Source organism: Eleginops maclovinus, chromosome 22 (genome assembly GCF_036324505.1).
Source record: "Eleginops maclovinus isolate JMC-PN-2008 ecotype Puerto Natales chromosome 22, JC_Emac_rtc_rv5, whole genome shotgun sequence".
In the NCBI taxonomy this organism is placed as follows: Eukaryota; Metazoa; Chordata; class Actinopteri; order Perciformes; family Eleginopidae; genus Eleginops; species Eleginops maclovinus.
In genome coordinates, this window is record NC_086370.1 from 17,792,020 (window position 1) to 17,819,094 (window position 27,075).

At 39.4% G+C, this 27,075-nt stretch overlaps 1 protein-coding gene and 1 long non-coding RNA gene across 3 annotated transcripts in view; one reads left to right on the forward strand and one right to left on the reverse strand.

Moving 5' to 3' along the window:
• The window catches only part of LOC134858936 (uncharacterized), a 38,780-nt gene that overhangs the window by 5,767 nt on the left and 5,938 nt on the right, over nt 1–27,075 (reverse strand). For both annotated transcript variants that reach the window (XR_010165021.1, XR_010165020.1), the window contains one exon: nt 21,692–21,899. This is a non-coding gene — a long non-coding RNA (uncharacterized LOC134858936). The remainder of the gene's footprint in view (nt 1–21,691; nt 21,900–27,075) is intronic.
• oprm1 (opioid receptor, mu 1) lies at nt 1,890–25,965 on the forward strand. The gene is made up of 6 exons (XM_063875168.1): nt 1,890–2,444; nt 20,024–20,373; nt 21,701–21,879; nt 22,520–22,698; nt 22,968–23,151; nt 23,619–25,965. Exons 1-6 carry the CDS (start codon nt 2,170–2,172, stop codon nt 23,622–23,624), a joined length of 1,173 nt encoding a protein of 390 aa, XP_063731238.1. The 5' UTR covers nt 1,890–2,169; the 3' UTR covers nt 23,625–25,965.

The following is a 27,075-nucleotide window of genomic DNA, read 5'->3' on the forward strand; positions in this document are numbered from 1 at the left end:
AACCTGTTTTAATGTACAGTACTTATATATATTATATTTTTACTTTTAGTAGCATTATCATTAATGGAAAGGCACATCAGGAACAGTATCCAAACCCCTTTCACTTTAAAACTAAGTTGCATATTAATCACCAAGATGAAGGGGTTTCAAAGCCTTCTCTACAATGCGATGAATTACATTTTAGTGGATTCTGGGTGAAGAATTACAGAAATTTAGCATAGGAAGTGTAAGTTTTACCTGTAGGGTAAGGGTTGCTTTTAAGAGATCCATTTGTACATTGCGAAAGGGACAAAATTCACAGTGCATACTTCTTCATTCCTTGAAAACAGACACAAGTGAAGTGTGTATTGTCGAAGGTTACAGTATTCTCGGTAGGAAATTCCCTGTAGTATTAAGACAGACTTGATACATCAGAATCTGTCCTTGAAAATTGACGACCATCTGTGCTCTGTTTCTAGCACCTATCTCACTCAGATGAATCATATACCTATCGGCACAAGATAGTACAGGAAATTGACCTTATTCAAAGAGTGCTCATAATCATAATCATAACCATGCAAGTACACTTGGTAACTGACACGCTGAGAACTGAAAGGCCTTATTTCTTTATGTGAAAACCACACAGCAGGGCAGCATGTTCCACAAGTAATGTCACATCCCAACTAAATGAAACCCTGGTTTTGGGTATTTAAAAAACATGTAATTTATAGAGATTACACTATCTCCGCTCATCTGCAACATTAAAGCTTTAAAGTCCTGCTGCTGTTCAGGTTTGATCTGCTTTCACATATAATACCATTAGCTAACACGGTTTTTTTGTGTGCAAATTTTGTTGATTAAAGCGACTGTAAAAACACATTTATAAAGATGACTTTGAGTATTGGTTATGTTGAACAGTTTTACACCAAACAGGCCCCCAGCACGTTTAGTAAATGATCTTTGCCCATTTTGCGCCTCTCTGAAACTGTAATGAGACAAGCAGGGACATTATCTTGATTAAAATCAATCCCTATTGGATTACACTGTGCTACATTCCCGCACTTGGCTTCAATGATTAGGATACAGCACAGGAAACCCAAATCAGGACTGAGGAGACTCATCAAATAGCTACACATACATGCCCGGACAACTTGACAGATAATCCCAGAACTCCTTGTCATCGTGCATCACTGTCCCGTTTCCTGGTACTTGCTGCTGTCGTGCGGTTTTATTATCCAACATATTTGATGTTCTTATGTGCTGTCAGTTGTTTCACATATAGAAATAGGTCTAGTATGCTTCCATTACATTGTCCCTTAATGTAAAAGGCTGATGTTAAGCACCTTTTAAAAATAACACACAAAAACAATTAAAACAAAATCAGAATCAAGACCTGAAAGAATTAATGAAGGAAGGCTTGATTAAGGAATAATCAAAACAATATGTAAATGAAGGTAACAAGGATAAAATGGAAGTGTCGAAAAGAAGGGAGAAAGAAGAGAAAGAAACAAGAAAGGAATTAAAGATTGAAGCAAGGAACAAAAATAAGTGAATGTGGGATAGGAAACAAGCAAGAGAAGAAGGAAGGTACTATAGTTAACAAATTATAGGAAGCGGAGGAGGAAGGAAAGAAGGAAGAAAGGAATGAAGCAAGCAAGTGAAGAAAAAGTAAGCAGAAAAATTAGATGGGGATAAAAAGGAGGGAAATAATTAAGGGACGAACAAAGATTAGTAAAAACGGGGGTGAAAGGCCTTGAGGAAAGAAGAGAAGAAGAAATGATACTGTAGGTGAAAAACAAGGAAGGGAAAAATATGGATGGAAGGGAGGAATGATAAAAGCCAGGAAGGGGAGGAAAGAAGTGTGGAAGGATCCTAGGCAGAATTAAAGGAAGGGAGCAAACAAACTCATTTTCACGTCGTCGATTCTGTACGGTGCAGGCTCAGTGTGCTGCGCGAGGGTCGTTAGTAAACTTGCGCATGCTGGTGTCACCCGCCTCGTCGCACGCGGCCACATTCTTCAACACGGTCAGCTTTACCGGCGGTGCGTCCCGCGGCTCAAACGCAGCGCTCGCTCCCCAAAGGCAAAACAACTGAGAAGCACCCAGCTGGGCTTCAACGGCACACAGTCCGCTGACAGGCACCCGAGGGCAGGCGAGAGACCCGTGCTGCACCACACACCAAACGAGGACCATGGAGAGCGCAAGCAACGACTCGGAAACGCTCCTCCAGAGCCCGGTCTCCATGCTTTACAACAACAGCAGCTTATGTGGGAACTTCAGCAGCGACAACAGCAACACCACCAGTGGCTTCGCGGAGGCGAGATGCGACGTGGAGCGCCGACTGACCGGCAGCCTGGAGGACGACACAAACCCGGTCATCATAGCCATCGTTATCACCGCGCTATACTCCATAGTGTGCGTTGTGGGGCTTGTTGGAAACGTGCTGGTCATGTATATCATCGTCAGGTAAGACAGCAAAGTTCTTACAAAAATGTGTGTTTTTAGCCGTGTTACAGTAAGTTGGCCTTTTAAACAGTTGTTTTTCTCTTACATAAGTGAGAAAGGACACGACAGAGACCTGTTGCTGTGTTTATCATATTGTAAAGAAAGGTGTGCACGTGTGTGAGTGTGTTTATGTGAGAACATGTGAATGCGGTGGTGTTGACACGCTCAGCTGCAGTGTGTGTGTAAAATATCTCCAACCTGCAGCAAGTTGCCCTAGCGCGCAAGAAAGCGAGTATAGTGTGGAGAAGGAGAGGAAATGGCTTTACAGAAAACAGCCAATATATTCATAAAAACAGACAGAGGAATGACATACAAACAAGGCTGTCTCTCTCTGTCTCCTTCATCGAAAATCCAAATTGGTACTTGACAAAAACATTATGCTTACACCATATATCCTGTCAGATGCTGTTGGCTTCATGCACTGAGGCAGTGATCCCTGTTTCCTTGTACATTGCTGTGTATGTCAATTAGATGAGAGGCCTTAAACAGGTTTGATGGTCTTAAAACAAGTTGTTGCCATACAACCTGTGTGATGAAAGTTTTAAACACAACTTCAAAATGACTACAAAAGAGTACTGTACTAGGGTTAGTATTATTGGTTTTTAACATGACAACTTCAGAGATTTATATGATGTGTATGCAACTGCTTTCCCCCTCCTAAATCAAGGCCACTTTCACGGTGAAAGTGGTCACTTGGCTTACATCATTTAAAAAATATCTTCCGTAACTTGTCACAATTAGTCAGACATAATAATAATACATGGTGAAATGTGCACACTGGCCACTTGCTCTTTCATCTCTTCTGATCTCGCAGTCATTTCGCACACTACATTAACTTCTTTTCATTACTTAGAGAAACCAGCCGGCATAGGACACTTGCAGGGAGAAATAACTCAGTATTAGATGGTCTATTAGTTTAAACATTGATTAATAAATGAAGGACTAACTCTATATCTCCAAAACAAATGACCTTTGGGTTAATTCAAGACATTGTTAGATTCAAATCACATATTGTGCTATTAACACCAGCCCCCCGGGTGGATTTCAAAGGTAGTGACTTTAATTACACATAAAAGTCAGACATTTATGTTGGTTAAATGCTCCCCAGCTGATTCCACATCATTTCACCAGACCCCTTTTTGAGGTAAGGGAAATCACTAAATAGATAAAGGAGGATAATTATAATGCTCACATGAGAGATGAACTTGAAAAAAATCTGGCCGTGAGAGGAATCCTGAGGGGGGAAAGAAGGATGGTGAGCAATGGGAAAGCTGGAGAATGGAGAAAAAGCTGAGAGTGGTCCACCTCGGTTTTCCAGTTGTGATTACCCACTTTGTAGGTCTGATAGAATCAGTCGAGTGGCCAAGTGGAAGATTTGCTGTGCTAAACTGGTCAGAAAAGGGCTTTTAAATGGCTTTGAAATTGAACACCATAATAAGACAAATTATAGTGTTAAAAGAGCAGAACACTTATTTATTTTAATTCACTTCTTTGTTATTGCTATAATATATTATAATTACCTTGTTTCACCAATATTTCTCCTTATTTCTCCACTGTGCAGCATAAAATGAATGCTCATTTGCCAGAGTGCACACATCATCCTCTCAGTCCCCGAGTAGTTCTGTTTTGCAAAACAATTCTGACACACATCTACGCAGGATGTTACTGCATTTATGCCGGATGTTTTCTACCCAAAATTACTTACGCCAGAGCTGCCGCTTGGGCCACAGATGGAAACAGAATAATTTACTCGAGAACAATTCAAACTACTTGTATAAAATGGTTCTCAGATAAAAGGAAAAAGAAAGTCTGTTGAAGTGTATGAAAGGAGGTGAGACAAGTATTGCATTGAATAACCCTCCTAGGAAAGTGCATTGACGTGTTAAAGTAAAATACCAGTAAGCATTATTTCTCAGTACACAGACATTGAAGCCTGCCAATAAAACTTGTTATCAATTATAAATATGCAAGCACCTCCCTAAGTGTGGCATAACTCCAATGAACCAGAAGTGAACATCAAATAAAATTCTAATTAAACAGAAATGACACACGGGTGCAACCAGCATTATTCATCTATGTAAATAAAATACTGCAGAATAAAGCCTCTCCAAGGCCACCAACACGAATATCTATATACAATATAAACTTCAAAGCCCAACAAACACTTGAGCAAAACAAAGGCATAACAATGCTAGGTGCAAATTTAGATTTATTTTGTCTGATCGATAGTTGCCCTTCGTTAAAATCGACAACCGATAAGTGTCCTGCAGGCAGGGCTGCAGTAATTGAAGCAACCAAGAAGCCGCCGCCCAGCAGAAACAACAATCAATAGTACAATCAGGTTAAATCCATTGTTTATCGCCGGCTGTAACGTGTGTGCCAAACAGGAACTGAGTCCCGATTGGGACAGTTAGCAGCCTAGTTGAGCATGCAGGTGCTTCACTACTTCGTCTCCACCTCTTCACTTAGTTTAGTTGTCAGCTTGTGTATTGCAAGCCCGGTGGACTACAGTGTCACAGTGTGTAACCGTTGGTATTCATTTAGCATTGACGCTATAGCTACATTTTTCTAAGCTTTTTACCGACTGCTACAGGAGTGCAGGTATTTCTATTACCATGTGAGTCAGCAGAAAGACCTCACATAAAGTAGAAGTTCCTAAATTAATGTAAAAGTCACTTTGTGGGTGTGATTGATTTTCATCTTATTTGGAGCACAAAAGGGTGGAGCTAAGTACAACCGCACAATACATTTTTGTGAACTAAAACACACTGTGAAGTATAGTGAGCTAGTAAGTTTTAGAACAAAAACAAAGACAACACCCCGACCTGATAACATCGCTCGATATCAACCTGTCAATCGAGGTAGCCACGCCGTAAAGCATATGCTGCTTTACCATCGATATTACACTAAATGGGACTATGAATTACTTAATGAACTTTACTGAAGAAGACTTGAAACTGCATTAAAGACAAAATTTGGCATTTTTTTCGTTCTCTTTAAACAATGTTTTTCACTCTTTGTTGGCCATTCAAATAAAGCAGGTTTAAGGCATTTCCCCATTGGCTTCACTTTTTGAGTCTCAGGTATCTCTAGTTCATACACCGGCATCATTTTAAGGACTACAGCTGTCAGGCAAGGGGAAGAAGAGTCTATATGATGTATGAGTTCATATACAAGTTTGCATTATGTATTCCAAAGTACTTTATCTACAAAGATGCTGTTAGATGTGAAGGCTATTACTTGAGCTTTAGCTCTCTCATCCTTGACTGTTTTGTGGGAACAGATTTAGGACAAGCTCTGCATCCTCTCGAGGGTAATGAAATGATACTGACTCAACCAGCATGGTGTGTGTGTGTGTGTAGGCATCCATGGTTCTGAGCGTGTTTGTGACCATGAAAAGTTGTGTTGATTTGCCTGAATGAGGATTTAATGGAATTAGGAGAAAGGTAAACGATGTGTCTCATTTTCTGAGAACCACAATCCATCAGGGCCATTAACATCCATCAACCCCAAAGTCTTTTATCTTTTCTCTGTCTGTATTTTGGTCTTTTCTCTCTCTGTTGGCAGATCAAACCCATTTAGCTAATGACACACAATGGATATTTAGTGTTAAATGGAAATCTAGTCTTCTTTAAAGGAGAACTTTCATCCCCACTTTACAGTCATGGTCTTGGTTGCGTTTTTGCTTGATTAAATCGAGACCGCATTGGATGAGATGTTTTCCCACTCACTGTCTGAGTGCTGATAACCTTGAAAGCCATAAAACATTTCTCCCTCACGCATTATCTCCCTGTCCCTCGTCTGTTCGCGCTACACTTATATCCGCAAACTTCTTGTGAGCAAACACACACTACCAGAGATCTGCACGCTCAATCGGAAAAATCAATTGCGTTTGAACAGCAAACTGCTCGGCTCCACATGGAATATGCTGCCAGTGCAGAGTGCTTCCTGTTACCATGGAAACAATGGGAGGCATTTTGAGCATGATGAGTGCAAAATGACTCCCCCTCCTCCCCAATTCCTGCAATAGATGAGCATCTTTTCCTGGTTACTCAGAAGCATTATGAAACTTTCTATGTTTAAGAGGCTTTTGAGTATATCAGTAAACGGCTGTTTGTATGGTATGTAGGAGAACAACAAATGTATGATTCTGTTGCAACTTCAGAGAGAACAAATCCAAGATCCTGCTCTGATGTTAGAGTAACCTCTACACATCTGCGTCCCTGCTCTTCCCGGTATAATTTTAACCCAGTCACATGACAGATGGTGTTATGATGAGCCTCAACACAATCTGCTTCACAAAACAAATGTCATATATGTCTGCTAATGTTTCCCTTTAATGGGTTTTTCATGGCTCCTGCTGCCTGCAATGACAAATAGTCTCAGACTGAGTTTTAAACAACTAACCTGCAGTCTTCAAATGCACTGTCGACAGCGAGGTTAATGCTCAGATAAGATCCAGAAACCTTTCCTAAAACATTCTCTAGTGCTTGTATCAATTTTAAGCAAACAAAAGGTCTGTGTGAATTTAAAGGAAATGCGTTTGCCAATACAGTGAAAGGGTATTAGCTGCTGGCATTGTTTCTACAGTCCATTCAAACACTTCCTAAAACCACATCAATTTAAGTGAAAGGGAGACAAAATGGTATTGTGCATAAAGAACTTCTTAATGAAAGCTGTTAACGGTCTAGTGAGAGTTATTTTGCAGTACCAATTTCCTTTCAGGAAGAGAGGGAATCACAAAGGGAGAAATGCACGCAATAAAGACTATAACTTTGCAAGATAATCACTTGATTTCTTTAAATCTGATTTTCAGATGAAGATTTTGTCCTCAATTGTGTACATTGAAAAGCTTTAGGCAGGAGCCAACATGTACGGGAGGAAGGATATCAGCGGACGAAAGGTCAGTCCTTTGAACGATGAAACAACGACAGCATGGTGAAGCAGAGCGAACAACAACAGTCACACTTTGAGCAAAACAAAAGATCTGCTTCATGGCAGGTTCTGCTTTTGCATTCCAATAAGTATACTTTACATTCTCTTATTATAAACTACAGTAACAGCAGGCGGGTGGGATTAAAGAGCATAGATTCCCCTTATTAACACAAATGAGTTAATGGGTTTGCACAGTGTGTATTATGCATACAAATCAACCCTTGGGATCACTGGGACTTCCTTTTAAAGCCATTCTTTGATGATACCTGCTTGGGAACAGATCCTGGCTGCTTGAAAAAAGTAAATATCTTTCCTGCGCCATGCACGATAATGAGTCTGCTCATTTGTCTGTGCATATAGCTTACTTTTCTTTCAAGAGCTGTGATGGTAAACCCACTGATCCTCCAGAACCTCCAACCCGCATCTGTCTACTGTTGCATTCCTTCGTGTTAGTGCGCAGTGCACAGTCCTTGGCACATCCTGCTCCTAACACTTCACCCACTGTAAACATTGGATGCCGAGTGCTCTGATCTCAGTTTTCTAACAGCCATACAGCGCTGAACATGCAGCCAGTGTGTACTGTGGCATTGATTGCTGGTACCTAATGATAAGTGGAGAGCTCAATAATTGCCGCTCGTCTGTGGATTTATTCTGCAATTACATTGTTTGCTATAGAATATGGACGAAATGACCAGGCAAAATGAGTCAGGAAAAATTAATTCAGGGCTTAACCTCTGCCCCGGGCTGCAATACATAAATCTGTTGCTACTGAAGACATAATGACGCCTGCGTTAATGAAAAAGCTGCCTGATGTTAAATAATTGTTATTATCAGCATTTGACAGCACGTTGTTAGACTCAGAGACGCTCATGCTGCTCTTTAAACATTTATTTTTCAAAAAAACAGCGGGGTGGTGCAGAGTCTAATATCTTGTTAGGGAGACAATAATGAGTAGTAGTGCAGGGAAGTAATAAGACGGTCCTTCCAGTGTGTCTGTGTGTGTTTGAGTATGAGCTTCTGAACACCACTGAGCATCGCCGGACAATGACACCGCCGTCAGTATCGTTATCGGAGGTGTTCTGCTACAGGGAACAAACAAAACATAGAAGGACTTTAAAAGACTGAAGAGAGCAGAGGAACATTTTCAAAAATAATTACTAATTGTAGAAATGTACCAAAAGTCCCTGTTCTGCACTGAAACAGTCAGCGACAGAATTGTGGAACAATGATGAACTAAAGAAGAGGAAACAAAAGACAGATGAGTGCTCCCGGCTCTTTTGTCCTTCTGTCAATTAAAGTGAGTCATTCTCTTACCCTACTTCTGATTCTTTATACTATATGACAGGTGCATTCAAACATGTCCATCTTCATCACGGCTGGCATTTCAAACTCCCACAGGGTATGGCAGATCTGTTGCAAAAATCTGATTTGACAATGTTGTTTCATCCCCCTACTTTTTACCGCCTGAATCTTTCCGTACATCCTTTAATCTTTTCTTTAACGTGGATTTCTACAAGAATCTCTCAAATTGCAAAGTGCCATGGATACGCAAACTAAACCACCCAAAGGGATCAACGGATGACCTCCGAAAGGTAAAAAGTCATTTGGGAGCTGCCAAACCTTTTTGACTTAGACATAGGTAAACAACAGTTGCACTTGAACTAAGAGAGAGCGACCCTTTGGGGAAGATCTTCAGCACATTACCAATAGTGTTCCTAAGCAACAAGACGACAACGTCTTCCTGAGTTTCCATTAACAGCATTAGTGAGCTTAAACTAGTCTGGAATTTTCAAATCATACGTCCGGTGATAGGAAACAATTACAGAAGTGAAGAAGCGTAGAAGTGGGTAATCAGTCCCATGAGCAGAACGCAATGCCAGAGTGTTAATTAAAAGTGGTTGATTGTGTGATTGGGACTTAGATTATGCCATGTGGCAGTTGAAGTTTTTTCAACCTAATTTTGAGCACCTCTTAATGAGGCCATTGTTGTTAGAGGGTGTATAAATGCTTAATTTCATCCATTCATTTCTGACACGCTATAGCAAGGCATTGGCTCTGCCTCTGTCCCTCTGGGCTTCTCCTGTCTACTTGCAACACATTGCATTACTAACTCCAAGAGAGAAGCAGAATATTTAAAAAATGAATTACATCTTAAATAACCAAACTCAATCCCGAGATGAACTCTTCTCAACGACTTGGCTTGAAACAGACCTGAACATTGTCACATGGTTGCCTTTTGACTTAAATCATGAGTCGAGAAGCACCCATTATCATTGGATCAGTCACGTCACTGTAATTTAGTGGATTTGCAAACTCATTAGAAACAAAGCAAAGCAAAATAGTAACACACTCAGGCTGTACACTTTAACAAAACCAATTGTAATGGAAGAAATAAGATCTCAGCTGATAAGGAAAAAGCCAGAAAACCAGATCCCATCCCCTCAAAGACACACATCTTACAAGTGCCTTCACATTAAAACATGCCTCCTTATTAATAATCTACTTCAATACTAAACAAATGCCTCTTTAACCAATCAGATTAGGTCAAGGAAGGGTCAAAGGGCCCTGTACGGGGAATCCAAACACCCTTATTGGCAGAGAGGGGGAAATGCACCAAGCTCATTCAATACTAAATCAGGAGCCAGTGCCAAGGGGATCTGAAAACACTGTCATAAATTCCACAATACCAACAACAGGAAAAAAAAAACATTTGGCTTAGCTGAAAACAATATCGATCTGTTTGGTTTTTTGGTTTTTTTTTTTGCCCTCCTCCCTTCGTCTTCAATACGAATTACGTTTGCCTTGCCTTGCCATACATATTTATGGAAACACCTTCAAAATAGAGTTATTTCACATGGAAATGATTCATATTAAAGTAAATAAGAGCAGTGGAGATTTGTCAATCTAAACTCAGGAACAAGACAGACCTATTGCAACCCCTCTTTTGTATTTTTGTTCTAAATAAAAAAATCATTAAATATGAATGAATGAAGCAGATGTGCTTGGTAACTTGACTTTGTGTTCGTCTTTTATATTCCTGTATCAGTAGAACTAGAAGTTAAAAAGTTATCGATCATTTAATGGTGTAATGTTCTCTACGACACACAAAAACCTCTTTTCAAAACCTACGAGTAATATTGATTTTATCAACCATTGAGAGTCTCTATGAAAACACGGTTTTTGTAATGAAGACAATTTGACAGTGTTTAATGAAGTGGTTCAGATGTGGAAAAGGCTCTATGAAGACTGAAAAAGGCATGAATCTCTTTATGTCAAATCATTTTCTCTAAAACTCGATTTCAGAATGTGATGAGAAGCCATTACCAGTAACTCAACATGTTGCCTCTGATATCCCAATCCTATTTAACCAAATACTGTTTTCTTTGTATTCAAGGAGCCACTGATGCTACGTCACTGTTCTGTTAATAAGAATAATCAATTTCTAAAGGCTAAACATCAGGAAAAAGAGTGGATATCTCATTTACTCTACCACTGACACTCACTATGTGTGTGTAGGGCCATTTACCAACATTTAAGGCAGATTTGGGATCTGTTACCCCTGCAGCGAATCCCCAGCGGCGGATGTCTGATGACTTCCATTTACTGAGATGATTTCCAAGAGAGTTTGGCAAACACAATAATGTGGGCTTACTTCAATTGAGCTTTTACCATGAGGGAAATACAGTTTGCAAACATATCAACACTATTAAAGCAATAACTATCCACTTTCATGTAGACAAAAGATAGAAGTACTTCATATATTTCTCTAATGGCTGGTAATACTTGGTTTTAATGGTTGTTGCCCAAGGCTGGAACAAACAGTACTTGATATAAATATCTGTCATTTTTAGCACAGCTTTATCACTCTCTGGCTATACACCTATAAGGGAACATTCACACCATGTTAGGCACTTCAGCAAAAAGCGCCAATCCTGCTAGTTATATAAAGATGCGTATGTGCATTTAGCCAGCGGTGGTAAGCACAGCCAATCCAGCGTGAAGCTGCAGTGATTGCTCCAAGGTTGTACAACCCTTTATATGTGAGTACAAAGACATTAAACCAAGTGCAGCCACTTGGTGTTAACGGGTCATTTTATTGTCACTCACCGCAGCCTAATGCTTTGTACATCTCTGCGACGCCTGATTTAATGTGAATGCAGCCAAATGCATGAAAGAAATGAATAACCTTTTTTGACCTTAACACTCTAGAAAGTTGTTTTGACATCTTCACATTATGAAAGACACATTATTCTGTAATAAGTGTTTTACTGTCAAGAGTATTGCATATTATATTAACGATTTTATACACAGTGTTAAATAAAACACAAGTTACTTTAGTTTAAATTATGTATCCTGTAAGTCTTCTCTCCTTTTTTTATAATGACATTAAATGAAATGCTAATGATTCTCTTGAGAGGAACATTTAAAAGGAAACTTCATTACAAACTAATGGAACCGGTTTTAAACCCCCTTTATGCTTTAAAGTGGTTCTGAAAAGTGTATAGCCTTCTGATTTAGAGGACAACATCTGTGGTCATTGAGGCGAGAAATAAAAGTCCATAGAAACGATTCCTGCAGCAAACATCTCCAGTGTCCATACGCTCATTTTTTATGCAAGTTTGGCTAAAAGTATGTTTTTGTCAGATATTCATGTCTGTTGCTAGCAGAGAACATAAAATACTCGAACTTTCTGTATATTATTTATTTATGGGGCATTTTAGCCATTACAGCGCATGGTTCCAGACGGAAAAATCTCAACAAATATTGGATAAAACGCTTTGAAATGATGTACATTTTCATGATAGTTTGGTTATCCTACCACAGTTTTCAAATAGTACCACCAGCAGGTCAGCGTAATCCTTTGAAATATCTCCATATAGAGATATTGCCATATGGTTTACATCACGGTGACTATCCCTTTATCCCTTGTAATATTTCTGGGTCAGTGAGATCATTGGGTAATTTGAGAAATCAATAAACAAGATACGTATGTTCATGGCAATATTGGATTTTACATCATCATCAATGTGATTGAGTGGATTGATTTGACAGGTATGTCATCAACTCAATCAGTCCAAAACAAATACAGTCTTCGTGATTGATACGGTGTTTGAGAACCGTATCCATATCGCACGCCAACATTAATACTACATGCATGCGGTAAACACAAATCAAATTTACCCAAGCCCAGCAGCCAGACATGCAAACAGCTGGTGCTCGCCAATCCATCACGCGCCCCGCTGTGTGCATGGACTATGTTATTGGTCGGAGCCAGGGGCTTGCAGATGTCTGCTCACATAAGAAGTCTCTGTTGCTGCAACCTCGGCCTTAATGGTTTATCTGCACCCAGCAGCAGCCCATGAATCATATGGGGCTGCACATACACCAGCCAGCATCGCAGACTAATGATGAATCATGTTTATCTTGCTGTGTAACAAAAGCCATGCAAATGAATCAGCTTCTGTCCCCTACTGTTGACCACAAGTGTGTGGGTTTCATCTTGACAGTTGTTGAAATATGTTGACAAGACTGTTGATTCACTAAAGCCTTGTTCCAAATGTAGACACACAAAGTCCAAACTGGTGTTTATAGGCAGGCTTTGAATGTCAAGCCACTATTCATCTCTTTGTATCTGTTAGCATTCCATAGTTATCAATTTGAAACATTAAACACCACGCCTTCCAACAAAACCCAGAGAAAATATTTATTTTAAACCAGCTAACATTGAGCAGGTCATGAGCTGTAAACTATAATAAATCCTCAACCTGTTTTTTTCAAACAAACTCATTTGTTCCATCTCCCTTCACACAAAATAATCATCACGTCTCCCTTCGTCTAAATACTGTGCCGTTAACTGAAGCAAATCAAAACTTAATTAGCTTAAAGATTGAATATTCTTGTTTAGGGCATCTGAATAATTGAAGAGTAGACGTAATACTCACTGCCGGATGTTGAACCTGTTAGACAGCATCAGATAGTGTCAGTAAAGGAAGATATGAAGACACATTTTCGAGAAAACCTGCAACACATTCATGCCACGTGTATTTTGATTTGCCACAAAGACATACATGTTCTGTTTTGTGTCTGCCTCATGATTTGTAATGTGCTATTACTGTTATTTAATCACGACACAGTTCTGCTTTGTCGCGTTTGTTGCCATGGTAAAGCACGGTCCTCCCATGTGAAAACTGACAGTTATGAACTTGTAAATTGGCACAGCAGGAACATGTCAATGGCTCCATGCAGCGTATACCATATTCATGAACTGTGGACATGCTGGGTGAGCAGGGTGTATTTTCTCCAGTACTGTCCTGTGTTCTGGTCAGTAACTGAACTCAAGGCTCGGACATTATTGGCAGTGACAGATAATTGGGCAGTTATTTGTGATTGAACAGCTGGGGTCAGCCTGGTTCATCCCAACAACACACACAGCGCCGACGGAGAGATGCAGTGTCTAAACATTCATGTGAATGATATCAAATGGGTCTGTTACTGATGTGTTATCTTATGTTATATCACAATTTAAAATGCGAGGAATTTGCCAAAGCATCTACAGTCAAGTGTATAAAATATGCGGACACATCGTTGGGGTCCACTTTTTTCCATGTTAACAGCACTGAAATATCTCACCAGCTGTTTTGTACACACATCTATAGTTACCGGACAATAAATCCCAATATTGTTGGTGTCTGTCTCTGGTGCCAACATGAAGATATCATTTGGGGTTTTGCAAGACATTTCTCTTCACAACTGATGTATGTATCGTAACCAAATTTGGTTAAAAAACAAAATGGATCTCCAAGGATAAATTATAATGACTTTGTAATACCATACTTAGGTTTTCACTAGGGCCACCAATGGGTCAAATTTATTTGAGTTTGTATCTGTCACATTGCCAGGCCATATAAAGCAAATAACCAAAAAAGCTGGTTGATACTGAAATGTGGCATCTATATATATACTATTAAAAAGGTGGTCAAAATTATGCAAAAGTCTAAATGTTGTGCCATTGAAATTCTCATTCAGATCAATTTCACGTTTCAAGGGCTGAAAAGAGTAAAGAAATTGTGATTTACACTAAAAATGATCAACTTAAAAGCTGCTTCTGGGTCTTTACATTACAGTTTCAGCAACAGATGAGGCTCATAAGGAAGCGAGGCTAGAGGTTCTTGTCATTTTAGTTTCAGTAATTTGTCAAACAGCCTACATAAGATTGTTATGGGTGTTCAGTCGTAGCAAGGCCAAGGCCAATTTACTTTATTATAATTACGTTTTTGTCAAAAAGACCACATTGAGCTCCGTTGAGATCACATTAAAACAACCAATTATAATTTGAATGTTAAAAAATGCATCAGGCTGTGAAGTAAGGCTGAAGTGTCTCCCTTTTTTGACTGATACTTGTGAGTTTGTCAAATCAATATCCCCCATCAGAATTGCCTCATAATTGAATCTGTTTTTCTCAATTAAGGGGAAATAAAAGATGAGAGACAGAAGGAATAAGAAGGCATCTCACTACCCAAGGTGGGAACCAGAGCTAATGGGTTGTTGGAAAGCTTTGAATTAAACATTATTTCTCTGAAAGGACTGTTATGGATCATTTAACGTCCAATATGGCACATTTATCTGCCGCTTCTTTGGTTCACTGGTCCAGGATAACACCAAGTCAAGGTAATTTAGGGGCAGATTGAGCAATTTATTTTTTCAAGTGTCGTTTCCTCACAGAGGCATATTGAAGATTTACTCGAACAGTTACTTCTGTCTGGTCTCTGTGGCTTCACTGTCACTTTCTCTTCCTGTCAATAATAGGCAAAGTATTTGCAGTAAACATTTGTAATTGTTTTCTGTTTACTGAAATGTAACGAGACATTGCTCTTATCTAATGTTTGGGTGGAATGAACACAGGTTCAATTTCTTCTTGTCAGAGTTTTCTCTCAAAATGAGAAACAGTCTGGGGCAGATATGTATGTCTCTTTATGAAAGATTTGTATCAAATGATTGCTGCTGGCAGGAAAGAGTAATATGTTGTATTGTGTAAAGCAAATATTAATGTTGTAACTATGTTGCCAATTGACATAACCCAACGGTCATTTCATCTGAGCACAGCTCATGAGTGTTTTGAATTTGATTTAAATAGCTTTTTTTACATAACCTAACTCTGAGAAATTACCTTTATACACAAAATACGTCGTCACTCGTATGAAATGCCAACTTAAACTAAATGTATAACAACATAATGAGGATACATTTAATCTATTACCAAAACAAACTGCAAAAATCCATTAGTTTCAACTTTTGTTAGATTTCGATCTGCACGCCCAATGTTAGGAGAGGAATACAGGAGCACCAGTACTCAAGTGAAGCAATGTATTCCTTTGGAAGGGATATGCATTAAAAGCACTTAAACAACCAAATAAGGTTTACAAAAAGAAAAATCAATATCAATTTAAGTGTATGCTATGTGTTGAGTAATTTCACCTGTTAACCGTTTACTAAATCAATCATTTCAAACACAGAAGTTGCTTGTTTATGGCCGCCAAAATATTATTGATCAGCAGTTTTTTTACTTTGTGAATACAAACTATCTCCCCGCTCTCTCCCCAATTTACGGTCAATCCTCTACAATCCATAAAAGCCAAAAGATGAATGCTCAAAAAAAACAACCGCTAAGTTGCGTGATAACGCCAATAAAGAGGATGGAAGACAACAGTTCATTGAGATGCAAGAGGAGACTGCAGGAAAGAGATGTTGGGAGGGAAACAAAGCTAGATATTAGAGCTGTCCCGCCCCTAAGCCTATCACTTACAATGTCTTGGAGCGCTAGCAAATAGAAGAGTTACATTATGATGTCAATTGGGATTTTAGCCTTTGCAGATCATTCACATCCAATAAAACGTATATAAACACACTACAGGAAAGGGAAAATGCTAAAAAGAATAATAGGACCTCTTTAATCCACTTACCCATGGTATTTGATCCTCTGATTATTGTTATTATATTCTCAGTGTAAAATTGCGGGTCACACAATGCACCACGTTGTATACTCAGCAAGGCAACTTCTACCAATGTTGGTACAGTAAATGAATAAAATATATCTTAGAGAATATCTTTTATTTAATATGTGTAATGCTGGAAAACGTACCTGTAATAACATAATACGCCAACACGAAAGTAAAAAGTAATTTGGATAGATTCCACTGTAAATGCATTCTTAATTATTTTTGGAAAAGCATCAGATTTCAGAAATGGAGATGATAAAGAGTGCAAGATATGTTGCTATTATATAATCAAAGCTGGCTGACAATAAAGGGGCAATCAGTGTGATAAAACCTCAAGGGCGAGGAATGAATTAAAGATGAGAACTCATTAATAAAACACCACATTTAGTTAATTTCAACAAGATGTGGACGTGCATAAGCCACAGACATACAACACACAGGAGAAACAAGAGCAGCCCTGCTAACGACAGCCTCAAAGTCAATAAGTGGATGTCGGAAATTACCACCAGCACACAGTTCAGTGCACGGCGACAGCTCTTACTGTATCTCGAGGTGTCTCATCGGTCCCCGCTCAAATAAAGCCTGAAATAACAAACACACTAAGCTGTCTGTGTTAAAGCTAATCAGAATTTAATGAACTCACTGTCATCTCTGGTTGTTAAGAGGATTTAGGATTATTGAGGCGAGGGCTGCGACAAAACAGGAGTGAACTACGTCGCAGATAGAGGGACAGCTAGGGTTTAATAAAGCGAAGACCAGGGGTGTAGTGTATCATTGTCACTTTGTGTGTACAGATTAACTCAATAACATCATGGCAGATAGGTTTCTAAGTAGTCTTAACAAATACTTACGAGGAATGATCACTGTTGAGCCTTGGAAATTAAATTTAAGAACCATTTTCCACATGTTGGGCATGAGAGTATTTGTTTTAGCCGTCTGTGGAGCTCTATGATAGCTTGCCGGCATACTAACCTCACTGGGGAAACCTGCCATTAGAAATCCGTCTCACATTTAACGTTATGAGTAATGAAAAGCAGCTTCATTTAAATGTCATACTGCACTTAAGACTCCTAAAACATTAAGATGTGGTGTCGAACTGTAAGCTTAACCTTTCTATCTTTTCTCAATCCATTAAATAAATCAAACTTTAGTTGTATAGCCATTTTCATTCACACAAGGTAACACGAAGTGCTTCACAAATGAAACAAAAAAATTAATTAAATAAATTCTACCGTAAATAAAAGCATCAGTGACTTTGGATGGCATTTATTGTTTGTTTGTTTTAAAAAAAAGTATTGGATCTTATCTTCCATTTTTCGTTTAATCAACAGGTTTTGAGGAGCGAGATGCTTTTAGACCTTTTCTCACGTTATCCAGCCCCACCCACGTGTAATTGCTATGTGGACAGCAAACACCAACATATATTCCTTTGCTGACCAGAAACATAAACATAAGAGCCCTTTCAATCGTCTTTCTTCCATCCTCCATGCTAATGGGTGTGCGCTCGTTCTCAAGTTTCACATAAACACAAAGCATCCTCTGCACTCTTTGAACAAGCTCTTCTCTTTCTGTTGACCACAATTATCGATAGGACGTTTTAGTGATCATTTATATAAAGAGATTGTCCCTAAGACCTTTTGATCACCCATTCCTTAAGATAAAGGTAAAAGTGACTGCAGGTTCTGAAGTGCAGGAGCGACCGGTTTGTTCTTTCAGTCAATATTTTGTAAACCTTTTGTCCCTTTATCTCGACTCAAGCTTTTAAGAAATGATGCACAGTATGCTCTGTAAAGCCCTGAGGGAAGTTATTTCTTTGAGATATCTTTTCAGACTTCAAGGAGTGTGGGGCTTTGCTCCTCTGGTTCTTAAGTTTTCTACCATAAAATGAGCTGGCAGCTGATGCATGGCATCTGAATTATTCACAAAACATCCCGGAATACTCTGTCAAGCTCCAAAAAGGCACCTCCCGCTGACGTAGATAGGCCATTGAGTACTTGTCCGCCATGCTCCAAATAAATGGTCCTCCTAAATCCCTCTGGTTTTCTGACACTAACGTTAAATTATTCCCCGGGTGGGGATTGTAGACTTGGGGGCGGGGGGCAGCACTTAGTGTCTCTGGTCCTCATTTGGGAACAGCCTCCCAGAAATACTGAGGGCATCAAAATCTGTACCTTATTTGAATCTTAATCCCCTCAAATATATTCTTTTATACCCACTTGGAGGGGTTTTGTTCATTGTACTGTAACATTGTATTGTCAAGCACCTCATATTGCAAATCTGCACAAAAGGCTCTTTATAAATAAATAAAGCTGAAGTGTAATTTTTGCTGTGTATTCAAATTCTGCAAATGGTTTTCAAAAGGCAGCCGTTCAATTATGGAAGCTTTTGCTGCCCAGAAAAAAACTCATAATTTAAAAATAATTTCTTGGCACTCTACTTGTGTCCTTGTCTTGCCGTCTCCTTTTATTTATAGTGTGTCTTTAAAGTGTGCATTTTTAAACCCTATTATTCAAAAAGTGCTTTTTTAATGAAGTTACATTCTACTTGTGCTTACAAATAAGATGATTAATTGATTCGTGTTTATAGACATATTTTTGTTAAAGGTTGAACAAATAAAGGAGGTCTTGTTCTGTGCCATAACATTACAATAGTATAACTCACACTTTAATGACTCTGTTGTTTCTATATAGATGCTGCAGCAGCCCTGTTTACAGCAGTGATAATGCACTTAGAGAGAATTTCTGGTTTTGTTTGTCTAAGAAGGAGGAGATATTTTTCAACCAACAAAGGACTTTACTTTTCAAGAAGTCTTGAAAAAGTTCAGCGTCAGCAACATTTGAAAATGCCAATACGCTGCAAGGAGACAGAAAAGATGGTTTCCCAATCATTACACTCAGACTGAACAAACTAAATTCACTCTTTTGTACATCTTCCTGATTTTCTGTCATGAATTCATCACTGAATGGACCTATCAGCCCTAAGGAAGCCAGAGCCTTTATGTGAAGTGACCTTAAGAGCTTAGCTCAAAGTAAGGATGTCTTGATGTTGCTGTATGTTGCTACTACACAGAGACCAAAAGGAGATTCAAAATACATTTGCAAGGACACACAAGATGAGTAAAGGAGACAAAAAGACTCAATAACGACAATAAGGGAGATATTGGTACAAAGAGAACTTAAACGACTAAGAGATTGAAAGTGAGAGAGCTGACTCTGTGAGTCACTTTCAAAAATTATGAAAAATACTACGAGTGCAGAAATTTAAAAAACAACTAAGAAGAGAAACAAAAAGATTGCAAAGAGACTTAAAATGATCACTGCTAGAGTGTCGCAATACAAATAAAACACCGACACACAAAATGACTACAAAGAGACTCAAATTACTACTCAGAGAAATGAGTACGGAAGCACACAAAATAACTTCAAAGACAGAAGACTTGAAAAAAATAGGAATCTCTGACGACAGAGAAACATATAATGATACAGAGACACTCAAATGGCTACAAGGAGACACAAAGCAGCCAGGATCAAGCAGTCAGTATGAGCAGTAGAAGGGGTTTTACAGGTCTGGGCACCATAGTTTCGTAATCAATGTATTGTTTGTTTGCAGATACACTAAAATGAAGACCGCCACCAACATCTACATCTTCAACTTGGCTCTGGCCGACGCCTTGGTCACCAGCACGCTACCCTTCCAAAGCGTCAACTACCTGATGGGCACCTGGCCGTTTGGAAACATACTGTGCAAGATGGTGATGTCTATCGACTACTACAACATGTTCACCTCCATCTTCACGCTCACCACCATGAGCATCGACCGATACGTCGCTGTGTGCCACCCGGTCAAAGCGCTAGACTTCAGGACACCGCGGAACGCCAAGATCGTCAACGTCTGCAACTGGATTCTCTCCTCGGCCATCGGGCTGCCTGTTATGTTCATGGCCTCCACTGCCCTCACTCGTAAGTATGTGCACACACAAGCAACCATTATATCTACACCGCAGGAGGAATTGTGTTTATATTGTACATAACATACCTCCTATCATTCAGTATGTGACACATGATTACACATTCTGTCCTTTGTGACAACTACAATACATAGATAAAATAAGCTCTACTAGAGATGTCCTTGAACCTTAACCAACAATGTGTTGGCAAACATATATGAGCTCAAAAAGTAGCAAACAACTCTGAAATAGCAACCTTGCGCCCTAATTTCATTTATTTTCTTCTTTACTTGGTAGACAATGAGTTCCACAAGGTCTTGCAAACAAATACGTGTACAAAACAGGAAGAAAACAAATTAGGTTCAGTTCTGCAATCCAGCTTAAAGAGCAATTATTTAGGCCTACTGCAGCAGGCTTTATAAAAAGGAGACAACCCAGAAGAATCGCTTCAGTTTTTATTTGCACAAAAGAACCAATTATTGCTTTGCCTGGCTGGAGACTGATAGAAGTGTCTCCATAGACAAGAGGCTACCTGCATAGTCAGGCTTCTCTGACGGTGTTTCTGTGTAATTGCAGAGGTAATGGAGATGAAAATTGCGACTGGAATAGTTAAAGTGTGTTTGGGGGAAAGAGGGTGACGAGAGATTTACGGACTCTGTGAAGTTGAAACTCTGTGTGCTGCTTAAAGATGCTGTTACTTTAGTGCCACAAAATAAAGCTTTCAAACATGACAGTGGTCGAGGTTCGATTCCCTTTGCCGCGCACCTTCCCCTCTGTCTCCCTACTTCTCAAATGCACTATATTAAGATGGTTGCCCAAAACAATCCTCAAAAAAACAAAGAAAACATGGCAGTGGTCCATATATGCCTTTTCAAAGAGATGACAGAAAAAGAAGGTAGAGCGATTGGGAATGAAATGCAACACACTTCTCTACACTTGCTTCGTGGTTAATGTATCATAAGTATAATATATATATATTTCCACTTTCAATAAAACTGACCAGAAAAAGGGAGAATTCAAATTCCTATTAAGGATTAACTGTTTCCAGCCTCTTAAATGTGATGCATCTTCCTGTTTTATATCATTCATTTAATATGTTGTTCCTCATTATTGGTCTTACAAAACGAGCAAATCAAACAAGCCACTTTGAGTTCGTCGACATGGACAACATGGACATTTTAAAGAGTCAATTATTGATCAATGAATCAATAATAGCATTTATTTGCAGGTGAAAAAATGGTTGACCCTTAACTTCTTGGGAACATTGCTTATGTGGAAGTAATGCATTTTTCTGTCACTGTGATCATGTATGTGTGCATGTGTCTCCTCGCCCTGTGCAGCAGCCTCAAGCATTGTTGACTGCAAGCTGATATTCCCCCACCCTCCCTGGTATTGGGACACTCTGCTGAAGATCTGCGTGTTCATCTTTGCCTTCATCATGCCCGTCCTCATCATCACCGTCTGCTACGGCCTCATGATCCTCCGGCTGAAGAGTGTCCGCATGCTGTCGGGCTCCCAGGTTAAGACAAATCTGTTTTTCTTTTACATTGGATAAAAAATAAGGTGTGTTTTAATCACATGCAAATGAGAATTGTAGAGCTTTTGTCTACTAACTACACTGCCTACCCTATTTACACAATAACTAAATTGTTTTTAGCTTTCAGAGCAATGAAGCAAGGCTGCCCAAAGCTTGCATGATAATGTGGTACACTCAATGTTTTCAAGAGAAAGCAATTAGGGAAAAACAACTTAAGCCTGAGGTTGTGGCTCGGTTTTAATTCATTGCAGTAGAAGAAGAAATGACCCAGCAACAGTAACTTTGAGAAAATGTACCAAATGCTGAAGGCGAAACATGTGCATACTCAAGCGAAGATGTATTTACAGAAATAGCAAATGGGAAATCAAAGCTGAGGTGGATATGATTTGTGCCTTCCTAGTCTTCAGCCACCTCTGCACTTTCATGACCACTTTTCTTTCCATCATGTTTTTTCTTTTCTCTCCCCTTTACCTCCTCCACTCTCAACCCTCTCTAACCATTTCCCCTTCACTGTCCTTCCTTGTTCATTATTCTCTTCACTACCTCGCCAATAACTCCTGCTTTCCTCTTCCCTTTTTTCTCCGCCACTATTCCTCAACACAAAACCCTTCCCGACAAACAGGAGAAGGACAGGAACCTTCGTCGGATCACGCGCATGGTCCTGGTGGTGGTTGCCGTCTTCATTGTGTGCTGGACGCCTATCCATATATTTGTCATCATCACAGCTCTGATCAATATCCCCAGCTCCACGCTACAGACTATTACCTGGCATTTCTGCATTGCCTTGGGTTACACCAACAGGTAAGCACCCCGCATTAGCCTTAGACAAATATATTGCCTGTTATAACACAACTAAAAGTCCTTGTGTGAAGGACATACATGATGCTCAACTCAAGAATAATTTGTGTTTTACAGACTTGAGAATATTGTATAGACTATTCAGTTTGGTACATTTAATGAAACAGGGTTTTATAGAATGACTAAGGTGCCCTTGTACTTTTCATAACCCCATGAAGGAGATGATTGAGCGGTATTTTCTATTGCTGAACCCTATTTTCTGTCCTCTGCAGTAGTCTGAACCCAGTTCTTTACGGCTACCTGGATGAGAACTTCAAGCGCTGTTTCCGTGAGTTCTGCACCCCGAGTCCCTCCGTGCTGGAGATGCAGAACTCGTCCCGGACCGGATTAACTAGCCGCAAGCTCCCACAGCGCGAACACAACAGTGCAAACACGGGTGATAGGTCCAATCAACAGGTAGACAGTGTCCCAGTGTTCACACACCAGTACATGCACTTTCAGAAATATGCCGTTTAATTCCAAGAGTAGAATGAGAAGATACTACTCTCATATCTGAACAGGGAATATGGGGCTACAGGGGGGGGGGTTAGCTTAGCTTAGCATAAGATTTATAGTCAGCATTAAGCACTGCACAGAAGCCAATTCTCCTGGCCAAGGAATAGTCAGGCACATAAAACCACACTGTGATTTTTTTGGGGTTGGAGGACAGTTTTATATATAGAGAGAGAGTGAAGACATTTCTCCCATTTTTCAGTCTCTATGCTAAACTGAGACTGCAGATTCAAATGAACCATACCGACAAGGGAGTGTTATCCATCTGCATTTTAGCTATCTGGCTGTGAACAGACATGCATGTGAGGATGCATATCCTGTATACAACATAACATAAAGATTCTTTCTCTTCTTTGAACTCCTCTCTGCAGGTATGACTAGCCTTGGAGGGGTCATCGGTGGACTCTCACTGTTGTGGCGGCGTAACCAACGATGACCTCAACTCGGAAGTCACGCAGGTCACCACAGGGCTATGACCTCGCAAACATCAATGACCCATACAGACAAACAACAAGGGACATGACTCAGGCTCGATAGCACAGCCCTTTTGTCGAGCAGCTTAATAGATGCATGGCTGTGCAAGGCTTTTACTCTGAAATTGATAAAGAAATGGGTTTGCGATACAAAAAGTCATTACAGTGTCACTTGTAACTGAAGAAGCTTTTGCACTAAATTGCCATCAACGCTATTTAAGTTGTCATTATCACTACTGTACAGACTGAAGATGTGTAGTTAACAAAGACAGACGTATTAATGCAAAGCCACTCACAGGAGAAACATAAATTATGATGTTTTGTTCTGCATGCGCCAGATAAACTCCAATCTAATCCACCTCTCATCCTACCACTAATTGTCTTGGTTAGAAAAAAATAATCACTTAAGAACAAATGACTTCTCTCCAATCTGTCATTCTTTTCTCCAGGTGTTTTCTCTTTGAATTGTTTGTACGTTTCAGAGTGTAAATGTGGATTTATGGGAGTCACTGGACAATGATGGATCTAATCCGATTTTGGACTTGTATTATCAAATGCTCAAAGGCTTCACGACTCTCTCACCACACAGTACATCACCAGTCAGGGTGTTTTTCAGTTCATTTACCCGACCAGCTGTTCTTTTCATCCATTCTGTATGGCTTCCACCCTATTAACACCATTCTCCATTGATTGATCTGCACAGTAACATGCTGGCTTTGGCCACTTCAGGAAGATTGACTGTGTTGACATAGAACTGTGCTCTCTCTTCTCGATGCAGCTAACCCTGTGTTATCCTTCATACCCCCCAACATTTTCATTCATATGGAGTCTCTGTAAAGAAGTGTTACACCCTTTTTCTTGACTTATCCATAAGAAGACATCCAGCTGAACTGAACTAACCTCTGAATGTACAGAATGAAACAAACAGCTGTGTTAATCACGCTGGGTCCTGAACTGTGGATCCTCTAAACCAGCAAAGACGATGCATTAAACCTGTTTGCACAGCGCAGAGCATGCTGTTGCAGCATAGGGCGAACATATGGTACCACCAGTGTATCATTAACTACAGCCATTACACCAGGTATGGGTTTTAATGTCAGAGTGAGCTCTCTACTCAAGATGTTAACAAGTGAGCCAAGCAGGATTGTACATTTGACGTGATATTTGAAATGGCTTGTGCTTGCGTGTTGTGCTGTATGCTTTTCTTGCCTGTTGCCTTTACAGTAGCTCTACTCGATATTCTGTGTACCAGTATTTTTTTTAATGAAGTCGGACTTGATTGTATTACACTTATCTCCCATGTAACATACTGTAAGTGTTCTGTTGCTTTTTTATAAACATGGCATCATGAAGTTGCATAGAAAGAATGTTGTGACGATCGTGGTGGACGAGAAAGTTGCTTTTAAATGTACATTTTGTCCTATTGAATCTGCAATGTTACTGAAGAGATGTATATTAATCAGAAAATATGTGTGAAAATCTTTAAGTCTTTTTGGCTGAAAACATAGGATGTGTCGCTGTACATACAGGTCTATATTTGATATTGCTACTTTCAGTGAATTTTTTAAAAACGTAATTATTTAAGTCATCAAGTCATGAGCTACAACAAGAAAACCTGTTCAAACTCATGTGGCCGAACTGTTAAACATTGAAATATTACACAAACTGCAGCTGAGTTAGCCTAGTATTGAGAATCAAGCATTACATGCGGTATTACAAGTGTTAAAGTACATTGTCTTTCACATAAATATATGTCCGAAAACATGTTTAGGTGCCATGTGTAACCTTTCAATGCTATGTAATGAATTTCAGGCTAAAAATTAAGAGTGATTAAATATGTAGCATAAGATTAAAAAGTAAACGAGCAGAACATTTTTCACGGAGACATCCTGATACAGCATCAGCCTTTTAGTACACTGTCATGTAAAGTAGCCATGATGTTTACATTCGGGTCCCCTATTGGTCCCCCCTATTTTTTAAGCGTCTAAATCTACGTCGAATTTAAATCAAATGTATTTGATGCTGTCTATAATCTGTACAGAAATCACTTTTTTATCTTGTACTTGTTAACATGGCTTGTGACTCGATCATGACTTGTCTTAAAAAAGGTCATTTCTGTTAATGTAATGTACAAAAGATAGATTCTTCATTTACGTACAACTCTATGTAAAACAATGCATACAATCTAACTGTTTATCAGTGCATTGTCTATGGAATAAATGTATTTCTGATTCCACTGAATGCCTTTTTTCTTGCATCTGAATAAAGTATCATCTACATTGTATTCTGTTCTTTCTTTGTAAAGCAATGCATACAATCTAACTGTTTATCAGTGCATTGTCTATGGAATAAATGTATTTCTGATTCCACTGAATGCCTTTTTTCTTCATCGTATCATCTACATTGTATTCTGTTCTTTCTTCGTTCAGTACAAGTACAAACCTTCTTGGATCAGAGCTTTTTTTTTCACTGCACACTCAGTAGTACAAATAACAAACAATAAAAAAGAATGATGAAGTTGTCCTCCAGGGCACACCATCAATTTCAGGCTGGAGCTTTTCCCCATCAATCACTTGTTAATCACCACCATATGATCATTGTGAAGTGACTACTCATAAGTCATTATTGCCAGGTTTCAGCCACAAAGTGCTGAGTTAGCTCAGTGTAGGTAACTGTATTTGGCAGAGGATTAAATGTCAAGGCAGAACATTTAAATTGTAAATGCAGTATAAGCATAGCCGTGCCACAACATTAAAGACAGCTCTGTTCCACGTTAAAGGGGCCGTAATATGCTCTTTTTCAGCTTGGTACTTTATGTGTTTGTATTTGGTGCCTCTACTGTGACATGTTTGCATGCTTTAATGTTCAAAAAGCTCTTTTTTTTCTCATACTGCATGTGCTGCAGCACCTCTTTTTACCCTCTGTCTGAAACCAGAGCTCAGGCTGCTCTGATTGGTTAGCTGGCCGGCTTTGTTGTGATTTGTCAAGATGTCCCGCCCCTTCGTCTATCACGTATAATGTGTTTGAGCGCTAACCTAGGAGACACACTTTGGGATTGTATCATATGAAGACCATTTACATGCACAAAAACCTATACAACACACTACAGGAAAGACAAAACAACCAAAAAGCATAATACAGCCCCTTTAATTCTCCCAGTATGGCATGACAACAAGCCAGCATGCAGGTGACTTAAACGTGTATGGCAAGATAAATGTCCTCCATGTCAGTGACGACTTAAAACTCAAGTGGACTTCTCTAAGATTGACTGGTGAAGGACTGAGGGAACAACAATTTAATTCAAAGGGCATATTTGAAATAATGTATTTTCTGTACAATGCTAGACTTCATATGA

Bases quoted from the DNA above. Each gene is read 5' to 3' on its own strand.
- oprm1 (XM_063875168.1), top strand. From the start codon at position 2,170: ATGGAGAGCGCAAGCAACGACTCGGAAACGCTCCTCCAGAGCCCGGTC. The intron at 21,880-22,519 runs GTTAAGACAAAT...CCCGACAAACAG, and splicing joins GCATGCTGTCGGGCTCCCAG to GAGAAGGACAGGAACCTTCG. The intron at 22,699-22,967 runs GTAAGCACCCCG...TGTCCTCTGCAG, and splicing joins GCCTTGGGTTACACCAACAG to TAGTCTGAACCCAGTTCTTT.